General features: G+C 41.7%; 1 protein-coding gene across 7 annotated transcripts in view; it reads right to left on the minus strand.

Annotated features, from left to right (window-relative positions):
• The window catches only part of LOC111574721 (spectrin beta chain, non-erythrocytic 2), a 32314-nt gene extending 18784 nt beyond the window's left edge, over nucleotides 1–13530 (minus strand). For 5 of the 7 annotated variants that reach the window (XM_035952490.2, XM_055018543.1, XM_055018541.1 and 2 more), the window contains exons 1-11: nucleotides 12859–13530; nucleotides 12061–12150; nucleotides 10679–10822; nucleotides 7043–7189; nucleotides 6363–6554; nucleotides 5344–5430; nucleotides 4984–5102; nucleotides 4768–4882; nucleotides 4592–4669; nucleotides 4374–4489; nucleotides 2855–3017 (exon numbers count right to left, since the gene is read on the minus strand). In XM_035952490.2, coding sequence (XP_035808383.2) covers nucleotides 2855–3017; nucleotides 4374–4489; nucleotides 4592–4669; nucleotides 4768–4882; nucleotides 4984–5102; nucleotides 5344–5430; nucleotides 6363–6554; nucleotides 7043–7189; nucleotides 10679–10822; nucleotides 12061–12150; nucleotides 12859–13362 — 1755 coding nt within the window. In that variant the 5' untranslated portion in view covers nucleotides 13363–13530. The remainder of the gene's footprint in view (nucleotides 1–2854; nucleotides 3018–4373; nucleotides 4490–4591; nucleotides 4670–4767; nucleotides 4883–4983; nucleotides 5103–5343; nucleotides 5431–6362; nucleotides 6555–7042; nucleotides 7190–10678; nucleotides 10823–12060; nucleotides 12151–12858) is intronic. The other 2 variants (XM_055018539.1, XM_055018540.1) reach the window with 2 other exon arrangements.
• Nucleotides 13531–15010: the final 1480 nt, after the last annotated feature.

Here is a 15010-nt window from a genome sequence, read left to right on the forward strand (position 1 = left end):
ATGTATCTGGACTATTACAGAGAACACAGTGGGCTATCCTGATAAATGCTCTTTTTTACCTACTATAATTTACTGTGAAAGGCTTCCAGAGCATTACACACTGCAACAGGATCCAACACAACTAATGCACTGTCACCTGTATGTAGATATATATGTTTTTTTGGTAGTTTTAGCTACTTTTTTTGATGTTCGTTCTAACTGTGCATGATTTCAGCCCTAAAAATTAAAGGCAGGCTGTACTTGCATTGCTTACCCAAACTAGTCGGAGTATGAAACGATTAATTACTGAGAAATATAAAAAACCTTTTCATTAATAATGAAAGGAGTGTGCAACAATCAACAAGGAGGTATCTGTCAATGTTTTCACATTTTTAAAAAATCTGAAATTATACCGCAGCCAAAAGCGCAAAACACCTATTAATAACAGTGTTTTATGGAGTACATTTAATTTAACAATGCTATTTTCTGACCGGGCTTATAGAAAAAGTGAGTCAGAAAGTTGGAGAAAAGTGTCGCCTCCAAAATTATGCGTGCGATGTAGTAAATTGAAGGGGTCTAACATCATTTACTAACATGCCAGTCATTTTATAGGCCAGTCTGAGTTTCATAGAGGCACATTATCAGCCCATTTATGTGCTAAAGCTGCAGAACTAACTAACCAGTGTGATTCATTTGACGGGGCTGATAACCATCGCTGACGTCTCCTCCCCAGATATTTGCTTCTGTCCTTCATCCTTCACAGCGGCTGCCACTGTAAACAACGCCTGTGTTCCAACTCCACAATATGAACAAGAATAATGTCAGCTGCACTGAAAAATAGCCGTTTAATGATTTACTATGTCATATTCAAAGGTATTCTGTGTTTTTGAGGTCTCATCCAATCATTTCAGCATGCTTTTCCCTGTCTGGGCACTGTTCATTCTTATCTGTTTCGTGCTGATCTCTTCCTCCTATGTGTCTTTCTGCAGCGTGCTATGAAGTGATGTCAGCCAAGAACTATCACTTAGCACCAAGCCCATCTGGTCTGCAGCCCCAGCATCTGGCTACAATTAGCTAGAGAAACAGATGATAGCCATGTTTACCTCCAGAAACAAGAGGCCATACTACTGCTAACACACACAAGACACGGGCGTATAGATTATAATGCATGTACCCACACTGACGCTAAAACCTTTACAGTTACCTTTAATCAACATGCTCAAATTGCTACACAAGGAGAGCCTACAACAAAGAAAAGAGAGTATGTGCACATGCAAACATCTGCAGATATTTTGAAAGTGCCATCTACCAGCACATATGTAAATATCTCAGAGTCACTATCAGCTCCTGTGCAGCTGCATCTTGTTCCCCTAAAACTAATGAAATCAATTCAGCTGGAGTGAAAGTGCTGCGAAAGTATGTGACAAATTACTTTTACTGTTCAACTGGTGCTTGTGCTTGGCACTGATTTTGACCTTTTGGCTCCAGGGTTTTGTTCGGAGTGTCTTATTAACCCTTCCATAAATAGTAACGAGCAGGGCTCCCACAGACAGTGCACCCAGGCAACTCCCTGCTAGCAACGCAATGAAGACTACTGAATGCAGTGAAAGGGCTCAGGGCGGCCCTTCTAGCAAGGTCAGTGCCTTTTCTGAAACAACCCAGTCAGGCTTGCTGGTCTGATGGGCTCCTGTCACAGGTGGTGAGGCCACAGGGCCAGTAAGAGCTGAAAAACACGAACGGGGAAATAACCCGAACCAGAAACATGGGGAGAATGGAAAGAGTGAAGTTTTCTCTCCTCAGGCGTTTGGGCACTTTCTCATTGGGCAAAATGAGGCCAGAGGATCAGCAGGGCCTTTAGAAGTGCTCAAGGTCAGCAAGAAGACAAGACATTGTATTATGGGATACTTCTGGGCTGAAATAGCCACTGCATTCACTTACGGATTATAAAGAGATTTAATGTGCTAAGTAAAAGACTAAATATACACATAATTGCTGTTTTTTAACATACTGCGCTCATTCTGGATACTCCAAAAGAGTATTTCCTTCTGCCTTTACAGGCGGTTATGGGGCCACTATAGGAGCACCCACGTGTTCAATAAAGTCGGCCTTCAAGAAGAGGAATGTCTTCCACATGCTCTGTTAGATTATTCACTCACTCTGCACTGAACCACAGACCATCTATTAATATAGTATTAATTCAATGACTGTACTTTTGTTAGAATGTTTGAAAGCCAAGATATTTTTCTACCATAAAGTGAAATTTGGGGTTGGAGGGAAAGACTTATTTGCATTGGCTCACTGTTCAGCCATGTTGTACACTCACGACTTGACATTTTTAATAGAAGCTTATGTAATTCTTTGGCCAGGACAAATAACACCTCTAAAAGCTCTTCCTGTGACAGGGCAATATTTGTAACATTTGCAGACTGAGGTTTTTGTTACGTGATAGAGAATACATGCAGAAAACACACAGCAAAGTTTAACATTCACTGCAGCTCTGGTTTCTGAGTTTTAGAACTAATCCAACAATCTTAACAATGGATTCCTCATAACTGGGACATCAGAAGTTGCAATTAAGCTACTAACTAGCTGGTAGGACAGAAGACCAGCAGTCTGTTCTGTGCCAACACTAGAAACCACTGCTCGACAGCACATCTGTCAGACTCTATTTTGGAAAAATAAGTAAATTAAGTTGTAAATCTGGCATTTTCCAAACCCATGGACAAAATGCGTCACTTTCTGCCGCCACAAGCTTTCGCAGGACTGAAAGGGGCCTGGTCTCATCTTTGGCCAACACTGATGGAGCTGTTCTCTCCTACTCGAGAGCCGCAGTGTGGTTTCTCCAGTATTAGAATGAAATACCAAAGCTACTTACCACACAGCCTTTCAGACGGTTCTGCTCCTCCTTCACCTCCTTTCCCATGATCCCATGTGTCTCCGTTCCCATGATGCACTGAGGCTCTCGGGCCGGTGTCAGGAGGTCAGCATCTTCCCTGGTGAAAGTGGAGCCAGTGAGTGAGAGTGTGGTCCTGTCACTCCTGCAGGGCGAGCAGAGCTGGAGGTTACTGTGGTGCTGACAGCAGGGCTTCGCTCCAATTATGGCTCTGGAGTTTTATACCAGTGTTTGTGTTATTTGGTTTAAATGGTTATGAAACGCAGCTGATAAGAGGGAGTGATGTAATGTTTGGATCTAAAGATAGGCTGCTGACATGAAAGCCTCTCAGCCTGAGAAATTCTTGGAAGGCATTAGATGTTGGAGATGGATGTCAGAACTGTGGACTTTAGTTACTCCTGACCATATTTATTATTATGAACAGTTCACTAGCTTTTTCTTTGCAGAAAAAAGAATTGTAATGTTATACACTGACCAAACTGATATGACATTTGGCATGAACATTCACAGTACCCAGAATGTGGATCCAAAGTGTAATAATAAACTGCATTTACACATGAATTGTTCAAACAAAGTAACAAAGTTGTTGTTTGAAGACCCCATGACTTTTTCTCTAAGTGCACCACCACCTCAAAGCTCCCACTTTTATAGAAGAAACAAACTAACTAACTGGCAGATTGCCTTGAAATTTCCCGTTGCTTCCCAGAAGATCACAGTTTCTATTTTGAACACTATTCCACAGAATACAACATTTCACTATACTAGGTCTTTAACAAACAGGAGTTTTTATCGTATGGACCACAGTGCACAATCAGTAACGCAATTTCTTATAGTTCGGTTCCCATTTTACCACAGCAATTAAATGCGGTTGTATTAATTAAGTAGATATTGCCTTTGATGGTCTAATGATGTAAAATTCTGGATACGTACTGTAGGCTATTATAGTAACAATAAATTGTTTCTACTAATTCCATAAAAATTAGAAAATATTCTTGTAAACATGCTGTATCTCAGCTTCAGCAGGCTGTTTCAGATGATGTCAGGATTTTAACAGTGAGAAGAGTCCAGTCCATGTTGCCAACTTGACACGTCGCCAAGACATTATTCACCTACAACAGCAATCCAAACTCCAAAGCAGCGCAGAAAAGTGCAGATTATAAACCAAGAAGCAGGTGGTGAATGATGCTCTGTGTGGTAGCTGGACTCCAGACATCTAGTCTTACCAGTCCTTCACTCTGCTTACAATTTTTCACCTGATTCCAACCCAAATTAAACAACGCTAATCAAGAGGGAAAGAAAACTATTCACACAAAGCTCATTTTCAGTTGGATAAGTCCTTGCCAGTGCATGCTTTTCATTGAGGGCACCGGTAGAGAAATAACAGAAAAGTACAGTTCCAGCTCAGTGGAAACCTGAAGTGAAGGACCAATTATTGGGTGAAATGGTGCACGCATGCAGGGCCACCATAGTTGTCAGTGATATCCTTGGCCTGCCGACATACCTGAAAACCTTCTGAAGAAGCGTCCAGCAGTCCTTCACCTCGCTCTGCTTCTGTGTGACGCTGGCAGCCAGGGCAGGATGGAGGTTAGACAGCTGGGACACACTCACATCTAACATCTACCACACACAGGCCTGCAGGTTAGGCAGTGAAGGCTTCTGCAACACACTTTCAAGGATCTGACCAGCCAGTGCTGCTTTAAGTGAAGAGACTGTTCTTACCATGATCTGACTGGCGATGTCACGGATTTCTCTGTCTCCAAAGCTGTCCAGCTCTTTGGATGTAGACATGCTTTTCCTCTGCAAGAAAGAAAGCACAACAAGAGTGGAATCTCTCAGTAAATACCAGGACAATTGCTTTGTAAAAAAACATGTTTTAGGTTTTTATGCAATTTTACCATGTTGTTAATAGCAAACAATGTGTTATCAGCCTCCTGGTAGAACGAGGACACCTCCAGGGCCAAATGAAGATTCTCATGGTAGTTTTTCAGGTGGGACTGGACCTTCAGCCACCTACACAGGCGACAGCACAAAGGAGCTCAGTCTTCAATTAACGTTTAGTTTGAAGAAGTTTCATGCAGCGTACCGGTTCAACTTAAGGGTAAAAAACATACATTTTATTGATTTGTTTCCTCCTGCTGGAGATGTTTTTGCCATCTGTCTTCCCCTGTTTCTCCAGTTTTAGTGCCAAGTTGTTGATCTCCTCGTGAAGGTTTCTGTGTAGCTGCTCATCCTGCAGGGAAACAGCAGAACACAATCCAACTATGACCTCAGCTGGCTTTACCATACACCCTGGGAGACAAATTACAGTCAGCCATAGATAAATGACTGGGAAACCTCAACCAAATTGTAAATCCAACCATTAACATATGGGAATGTATATATTTTTACCTCAATAATGCTGTTTAGCATGTCTAATGCTTTTTTCCCTCTTCTGTTATTAGGTCTTTTGCTTGTTCCTTTACAGTGCTCACCTGTTTCAGATCTAATATTCTCCTGGTCAACTGCATTTTGTCAACATTTTCCCCCAGGACATTCACCAGAGACTGCTCCTCTTCCTGCTGGCACACATAAAAGTCAGTGTTTATAGCCCCCATTTGTTAGGAACCCGACCATTATTTCTTTTTAGAGGCACCAGGATTAAACCGCATTACTCCTGCTACCAAAGAAGATGCTAAACAGAAATAGCCTTTAGGGTGAGGAGAGAAACTTTGAACTCGATACTAATGCACAGAGGAAAGGATGAGTGGAACTAAATGGAGAATACATCTCCTCTTAGGATTAATGTTTTATAGGCTTCATAAGCAACATCCTCCATTACATTCTCACAGGTCCATTATCAGTCATCGATTCCCTTGTGCCAGACACGGACATGAACAGAGATAAACACAGGCCCAAAATGCACTGGATAATTGCTTTTTTGATAATGACAGGCAGATGTTTTACACCGGTGAATATACACAAACAAGAGATGTCTTCAGGATACTGAGCTAATTTCCTGTATTAGCAAGTGCAGTTTTTCTGTGCCAATTATCTTGACAACTGTTGATTAGAGCTGTCTGTAGACTCAGATCTGCCTCTGGGCAAAGTGTTTTTGGGATAATTGTTACAGTTGGAAGGATTCATTAATTCAGACTTTTCTGTTTAGATGAAAGAGGAGAAGAAGAAATTTGAAGAGATAAGAAACAGGGCTGGCACAGGAAAGGACAGAGTGAAATTGTGAAATTTAGCTGAAGGAGCATGAAAACAACCTTAGAAAACAAATCATAAAAAAGAAATCACTTATTACATATAAGTGATAAATTACAAAATTAGAAAATAAAACAGCAACAATAAAAAGCCAGCATCATCAATAAAACCTCTAAATTGGCAAGAATATTTGCAAAAAATGCAAAGGTTTTTATCAGTAGTTCAATAAAACTGTCTCCTCTCTCTGCAATTAAATCTCTCTCTTTCCCATAGCATAAAGACAGAAGGCAGGAATGCTTTTTACCTTTTCTTTAATCCATGCTTCTAGCTTGTCCACTTTTTTGTTGAATTCCTGCAGGTTCTTGGCTCCGCCAAGGGCCCTTGTCTGATTTGCAGCCATCTGTTTCAGGGTCAGCCACTGGTCCCTGAGCTGGCTGAGCTGCTTCTTCACCAGATCAGATGTGGGGTTCAGCTTGCAGATTAGCTGCTCACCCATCTAAAGAAACACAAAGGCTTTTCATATTTTTGTGCAAATGGAGCAGCAAGACCAACAGAGTCGAGGATGAACCCGTCTGACACCTCAAACTGACATTCGTGTCTCAGATATATCCTTGAAAAATCTCCCAGTTCTGCCTCGTCCCTTCCTGGGCCGCCTGAGTGTTGAGGGAAGTTAATTATGACCAATGTACGATTTCCAGACATTTCACCGGAGGGAGAAAGTATAAACTGGCTTGACAGAGCCGTCTGGAACACTGAGGGGTCTGCTTTTCTCTTGCCTGGAAGTGCCTACAAGGCCATTATGTTATGTGTTATGTGATCTGACAGACTCTTTTAGCACCGAAGACAGTCATTAATGGTTGCATTCAGATCTCCATTATATGTTAAAAAGGTAAAATAAACATTTCATTTTTGGTTGTGGGGTGCTGTGTTAAGCTTGTTCTAGTATTTTAGTTGGAGTCCAGTCTTGTCAAATCACTTTGCTACCTGGTTCAGCTGAATGAGGGTGTTCTCAAAGTCTTTTAAGTCTCTCTGGAGTGTCTGCGAGGCTTCCTCCCAGTCCTGCAGGGGGCAGCACTGAATATTACATCCATCCTTCAGGTCCTGCAGCTTGCCTTTGATCCAGGCTTCTGCCTACATCACAAACAGACACAGACAACATTGTTGAAGATATGTTCTACAATGTGCATAGTTAATCACTCCTGTCTGTTTACTGACCTGAATGATATTGTAGTCCTGAAGTAAGAGCATAGTGCTGTTTTACCACAATACAGTGAGAAGATCATGAATAAGAAACAATCTGTGACGATAACTAATTTGTACCTCCCAAAAAATGAAAATATGGTACACTGTCCATGTTAAAACGCTGAACAGTTACATATATCCATATTGATCAGTAATAAACATGCTGAAATTAGTGTCAAAGATGTTCCAGTATTTTCAGCTAAATTTATATATATAATTTCCACATCTGAAGCTCATCTACAGCCTGTATTTTGTGCCATATCCGCTGCATGACTGTACACTCAACAAAGTATTCGTCACATCTAGCAAACAGAACATTTTTTCCTCCCTGCCTTGGAGTAATACGAAGCTTCAGGCACATCAAGAACAGCTCTTTGTTCTCCGATGTCATGTTATGCAGAGCAGAAGTTTCTCTTGGCAAGTGCCTGCGCTCCATTGCATAAGGCTTTGTCTTGCGGAGCTGCCTTTTCTGGCAAACTTCTGTATGGAGCAAGAAGGCCAAACCAGGTGGCCAAAATCAGAAAGTGTTGGAAAGTACATGTTTGTTTTCTGCAGAGAACACAGCATGAAAGTCAGTGACCCTCCTACGCCACGAGAAATGAATGGATTAATAAATCAACTCACTTGTCAGACCGATCCTGAGTGATTCAAACAACTGATACAATCAGCTTTATTTCTCACAGCGTTGCCTTTGTGTCCAGCACAAAATGTCAAATAACAGTTAAGCACACAAACAAGTCCTTGTAACATCACATCAAGGCACAATTTCCTCAGGAATTTAGTATGACTGACATTGAATAACAGACTCTATAGCAACCCTGCGTTTGAATCAATAAAACATCAAGACCGCACATGACACATCGACCAAATAACTTTTCGTTGTAGATTAAAATATGATGTCACTCCTCCCCAGAGAAGCAGGTCATTAACTTTACAAGGCCCTCAGGGCAGCAGAGGTATTTCTGGGTTGAACAGAAGGAAAAGAGCTTGACAAAACAGGCCGGCCCCTATCTCTTCACACTGGCTCCCATGGCATTATAATGACCTCATAGAGGAAGCCCATGATTCCCTTGTTTCTTCCTGTCCACTCTACGTAACAATGGTCTGTTTATCGAAATGTACAGTTGGGCCTTAGTGTAGCCACAAAGAACAGACCACTAATGCATGGAATTCAAACTGTGTCACTACTTCAGATTTTTTTGTGGCTGTACAGGAAAAACATCATTGCAGCGAATACCGGACAAATCTGAAGATTGTAATCTGTGAGGAGAAAGTGCTTTTTTTCACACCACTTTTTGTTTCTACACTGTAAAACATAAAGAAATTCTGTCAAATCAACCATGTTTTCTAGTTAACTTAATCTAAATATGAGAGTTTTGTTTTCAGACCACTTTAGAACTTAAACATAAGAGTTCTTATAACTTGAGGCACTGTGACCTAAAATAATGAGTTGAATGAATGAACAGTTGTGAGTTTATTCAATTCATTAAGTTTAGTTTAGAATAAACAAAACTAGCATATAAGCAGACCTCCCAGGATGCATTGTTAGAGAGTTAAACCTCCCCAGAGAATCTTTTCTGTAAACTGAGAAAACAGACATGGTGAAAACTTGCTGTTTGCATTTAATACAGATTAAATTTAGTAATGGTTGTTTCTTTTCATAATAATAATAATAATAATAATAATAATAATAATAATAATAATAATAATAATAATAATAATAATAAAACCATTTTAACTATGAAAAAGGTAAGCATTTACTTCAGTCCCTTAGATTTATAATTTGTCTCACTATAACCACAGGCGGTGAAAAATACCTTCAACAGCTGAGCTTTTTGATTGTTTTAATCTAAAAGGAGGAACAATTTCTTTAAATTTAAAAAATGAATAAGGAATCATTGCCTGTTATGATCCAACTTAATATCTCAGTTTGAGTAAACTGGTTTTCTCAAGTTTATTTCATTTGAATCATTTAGTTTTACACTTTCACAAATCATAATATGACTTTGAACTAATTCATCAACCAAAGTTGAGTTAACTCACATTTTTAAGGCACTTGGGGCACTTAAGTTTCTAATCTGAATTAGCGTCAAATGATCTACAGTGTACAGTTTCAAATAAACCAGCATTGGCATTTTAGATGAAAACGAGCAAAGTGTTTTCATCTTTCTTTGCACGTTATGAAATGTCGATCAACATGCCTCTCTAGTAAAGTAACTTGGCTCTGAATAGGCAGTGGGAGTTGAAGTTTCTCTACTTTCTCCATCTTGAAAATGAGATGGTGAAAGGCGAGATATTTTGCAGAGCAACCTCGGAGACAGATGGCTCTCGACAAAGTCATGCGTCTCCATGTGGTGACCTGCTTTGCTCTCCCAGCTTTAACCATTAGAGGCCTTTAAAAGTATCCCCCTGGAAAGCTCGCTTCCACTTTCACAGCAATGTAATACTGTAATAATACATTTACTTCAGCGATAGCAGTCAACCAAATCGCTGTTAAAGAAGCAGGTCCCCTGGCACCGAAACGTCTGACTATTTAAAGCCCCAAAAACTTTAAATACAAAAGGTTGTTTCCTCTAAAAGCAACAGAAAGTCCACTTCAGAGCAAAGGGGCTGCTAAGCTTGTTAACAACGTGCTGCAGAGCTGTTTTCATCACACGCATACATCATATGTTTCCTTCAGCTGACACGTCCAAAATTAAATTCTTATTTCTGGAAGCAAACGGCCTATCACTTGGACTATTGCTCAACAGAGGTCTGACGAAAAAGCTGGAAAACTGCTGGACAAAACGTCCCTCTGCCGAACTCGCTGAAAAATGTCCTTGTGCGCTGGGGTGGACGCAGCGATGAGATAACACAACCAGTTGTGCTGCTTGGCTGAGTCTCTCTGGGCCATAGGCGTGAAGAGATGGAGCCAAACAATGATCTCATCCCTAAATAATTGCTTGTGGCGGTTTCCCCTCCCTCTCTTCCCTCAGCCGAACACAGCTCATACAGTTCCCGGGACAAAATAAGAACCAGCGCATTTTTTGTTCTCGTTGGAGGGTCATGCGACAGGCAGCTTCCTTTCTGATTTCATCTCCACAACATAACTTGCTGTTTTGCGATGAGCCCACTCCACAGCTTCTTTTCATTCACATCAGAGGAGATGAGAGATTCTGATGAGCTGCTTACTGAGGTCTAATTGTAACTGTAAAATAATTTAATCAGAAAAAATATGCACATTCTGGGAAAGTGGAGGGGAATAACTATCTCCTCGGGCACTCATTGGATGTGAGGAAACACAGAGAGGAGGTTTTTCATGAAGATTGAAACAGAGAGAGTGATAAACCTCCTGAAATACCACGGATGGTGATGTTGTGAGGGCATGCTTCATTTTACCTGCAGTACTTCCTTGTTGAAGAGCGAGTTGCGCTGAGTGAAGCAGTCACTCTGGGATGTAACAGCTGCCAGTACTTCATTCTGGGTGTGTAGATGACTTTCCTTCCTCTGAGGCTCTTTCTTCTTCAGTTCAGGCACTGAGACCTGCGTGAGCGAACAAGTGTTGAAAACATGACAGCAACGCTGGCCCTTTTTAATGACATAAAACTGAATCAGATGAAGCTTGCGTCCGATAAAACCTGTGAGAAAGTGGTGCAGCTCTCCAGCTCTTAACACCCGGCAATGAGTGGATGCTTAACTGTCCACTTGTGTTGATTATAGCATTTTGTTTACCATCCAGGGACATTACAAACACGTGTCCGACTGGCCCCAAGGTCCCTCTTAACAAAAACCTACTGTCAGCACTACGTGAGACGAACTAAACACGACTGGCACAGCTTCACTAATGGACGAGCATTCCTGCTGCTCTCCAATCAGGAAACATCTGGGCACAAAAAGGAAGCAGGAACGCACAGATCCTTAAATGTCTGTCGTTTTTCCGGTAAACATTTCACCTTTTTGGTAGGTGTTCACTCTCTCATACCTGCACAGGTGAAAGCAACAACACACGTGTAATTAGACACATTTTTTGGCTGTTTGCATGAATAATATATGAGTAGAATAAAAGCAAAGTATTGTTGTGGTTACAGAATGAGAAATGATGTGAAAGATTACAGTGTTTTTTTGTTCCAGAAGTGGAAATGAGGGCATTGCTGTGTCAGTGTGTTATTCTAACCAGCGGCCTTCATCAGGATTGCAGCGAAACCTTTCTTTTGTTAACATCTTCCCTGACTTCATGTTTTCCAGTGAGCCCTGCCTCTGCAAAGTCTGCTGTTAGCACAGCAACTCCATCCACAACACACACTGATGACTTCAACCAGGAACAGGCCAAATCCAACAGCCCGCTGACGGTAAAAAATATCCTATTATATGCTTTTACTCTATACGTCCTGTATATTTAGCTATTTTGGGGGTCTGTGAGGCATTTAAACAAAGATATGTTTCTCCTGTAACTCATTTTCCACCTCTGTGTTACTTTGCTCCAAATGTATAATATAGTAAGTTTGGCGAAGAGAGAGCATGACTTCACTTCCTAAACTCCAAGAGATTAATCGACACACAGCTGGCTGTAAAAACACAACACAACAACTGTTTTCCTACAGACTGAATAAAGTTTGGAAAACGTATCATCATTATGAACAGCATCAAGAACAAAAAAAAATTTTAAGCTCATTATGATGAGCTTTTTTGTCAACTAAACTATTACATTTTACTGTAATAAAACACTATTTTTCCCCTTAAAGCTTACTATTTACCATTTTTAACAGTTTCTAGCATCTTACCAGTTGAACTGATTCTTCTCCTTTCATTTTCATCCTGGTTTGTTGCAGGGTGGCCTGAAATTCGTCACTGCTGTCTTTTCTGAGCAAAACCTAAAAGATTAAAGATGAAATAAGAAGCCGGTAGTGAGGAAAATGAGCCATAAATGAGTGGAACAAGCTAGGAAAGAACCGAGGCAGGAAAGCTGCAAATCACAATTAACATTTTTACAGGGCCTGGAAGTCCACGTGCCGATGACTAATTCCAATAAGTCTTACATTTAGACATATTAAAACAAATACCTCAATTGTTAACCGCTATTTTCATTAACAGCTTCAATGTTTTGTATTCTGTTAGGATAGAGTTTGTCAAAGTATATGTCATAAAGATATTCTACTAGAAGTAATTTCTCAAAACCCCATTTAATTAAAGTTGCAGAGATTGAAAAACCATCTGGACTCTTCAAGTTGCTACATTTGCTCTGTATGCTGGGAGTTAAAATGTTCACTTCTCATTCTGAATTCGAGGTTAATTTCTTTGCTTGTAGATACATGACTAGAATTTTTAAAACAGTTAGAAGTAAATCTTTATCACACAAACTTGAAGTAACCAAAACTGCATGTTACACATGATTTTGAAAATATCTGTAAGGCACCTACATTTTGTTTGTATTAGGTAAAAATTTTATTTTTATTCAAATATTTTTTTAATTTATATATATATATATACTCAGAAACTGAGACAAAGCACTCCTCCATAATGTATGATGTTTCTGATTTTCTTGTTCGATTTGCATGTTTAGTTTAGTAAAAGTGTTGTACCTTAAACTGAGAATTAGGTTTATTCTCACAGCTCACTCCCACAATCCTGGGCAGATGTGGATCCGATGTGCTGGTGGCGATGTTGTTGTTGTTATTGTTGTTTTCAGATGTGGATCCTGTGATTGAAAGCTGTCCCGGTCCCACTGCCGTCTTATCCTCTGATCTGTCTTTACTCCCAGAGATTGTGATCTTCTTAATGGATCTGGACACAGCAGAAGCAGAGGCGACATTCTGGTTCAGCTGGTCCTCTGCTGCCATGTGCTCCTGGTTGCGTTTCACCGGAGCGACCTGCTTGACAATCGGCGGGACCAGACAGGGTCCACGTGCGCAGACCTGTGACCGACTGAGGTAGAGCGAGTTCAGGTTGTGCTGTAACACGCAGTTATCCAGAGCCTCACTGGGCAGATAAGTCTGTGTAAACTCTTGGCATTTTGGCACAGCTGGAACTGACAGCCTTGTTCCAATGGTGAAGGGCTGCACCTTCCTCACAATGCTCTCAGACATGACCAGTGTCCCCCAAAAAGAAAACAAAATGACTGAAGTCCAAAGTGAAATTTAAAAAAAAAAAGTCTCTCACATCCCTTTGTACGCTCTCCTCTCTAAACAGCTGTCCGGTCTCTGTTCAGCAGGCAAGTGGAGGGTTGAACAGTTCATAGAGAGAGAGAGAGAGAGCTCAGTTCTCCACCTTCTTGTGCATGTTGAGAATGCACAGCACACAGCCCAGGACGGCTTCCTTGGACTCCTGGGATCGGACGCGGTCCCAGATGTGGCGTAGGGCCGTGCCAAGGTGGGCAGCGCCTGTCGAGAGGCTTCTCCGGAGGAACTGTGCCACTGAGCCTGCCAGTCTGCTACTGAGGAGCCTGATAACCAGGGACCGCAGCAAGATGAAAACTGCTGGCATGCTGCCTGACTGTGCTGCACTTAAGTCTTGAAAAAAAAGCTCAGAAAAGGAGGGGGAAAGAGGAGGGTTGGTTATGAGAGGAGATGAAGTCACCACCTCTTCTCTCTCTCTCTCGCTCTCTTTCTCTTTCTCTCTGTCAGGAGCGACAGAGCGGAGAGGGGGCTGTAAAGCCTGGCTGTCAAAACTTCCCCTCTGAACCCGAACAGAAAATCTGGCCAGATAAGAGGCCCGGCAGTAATGGAGTCACAGGGAGAGACCTCTGTCAGACCTCTTCAATCACAGCTTAGCCCCTATGAGGTAATATCCTCGGCTGAATCACAAACACACACCCACACTGCATCTCCTACCTCCGCTTTGAAGTGCAGGTTCAGCTGCAAGGAGTTGTGTTCTGTCCTAGAACTGCAAGGCAGAAAAGTCTGAGGAGAGGATCATCTTCAGATGCTCATGTCTGCTCTGTCTGTCCTGGAGTGAGAATGTGCTCCTCAGCTCTGAGCCTCCCCGTCGCTGAGGAGCAGTTGTCACACAGGTTACAGCTGAATGGAACAGAGCAGCTCTGTGGTTCTGCTCCTTAAACTTCAGAGCTGCTGGCAGGACAAGTGTGTGGAGGAGGAGGAGATGGGGGGCAAATAGCAGTGAAGCAGATGATGACCCCTGCCACTCCTTGAAGGCTCAGCAGAGCAAATGTTGGGCTGACTGATTGGAATGGCAGGAGTGGCGTGCTTCTGTCACGGCAGGAGGTGGTTTGTTGAGGAGGGCAGACAGCAGAGAAAATATTTGCAGGGAGGAGAAGGGAGAATCTGCTTCCACTGGTGAAAGCTTTTCCCCAAAAAAGGAACTCTCACTCTTCACTCCGCTGCCCTCTGACTTGACCCCGGCACCTGGTCCAGCGACTCGCATGAGCACTGAGCCACAAAAACTAATGAAAGTGAGGTTATTACATGCCTCATTTTCAACACAGTGCTTTTAGAGTTCACAAAATATTGGCCCGTGCAGTGAAATTATATAACATTTAGAAGTAGAAACAGTAAAGAAAAACATTCATTCACACCCTCTAATGTCTCCAGTATTGTTTGAGGAGGACGGAAACAGCCAACAGCGGGACAAGAGTCGCTCAGCGGGACTCCACATGACAGACGCAGCCCTGCAGTCGTCATGGTTAATGATGCTTTTAAAAGAGCTCTGGTTTCATGATGAAGTCATCTGAGGAAGAGTTTTAATGTGTTGCAGCTTGAAATCAGAGATAAATTCTGC

This window comes from Amphiprion ocellaris, chromosome 16, assembly GCF_022539595.1.
Source record: "Amphiprion ocellaris isolate individual 3 ecotype Okinawa chromosome 16, ASM2253959v1, whole genome shotgun sequence".
Lineage (NCBI taxonomy): Eukaryota > Metazoa > Chordata > Actinopteri > Pomacentridae > Amphiprion > Amphiprion ocellaris.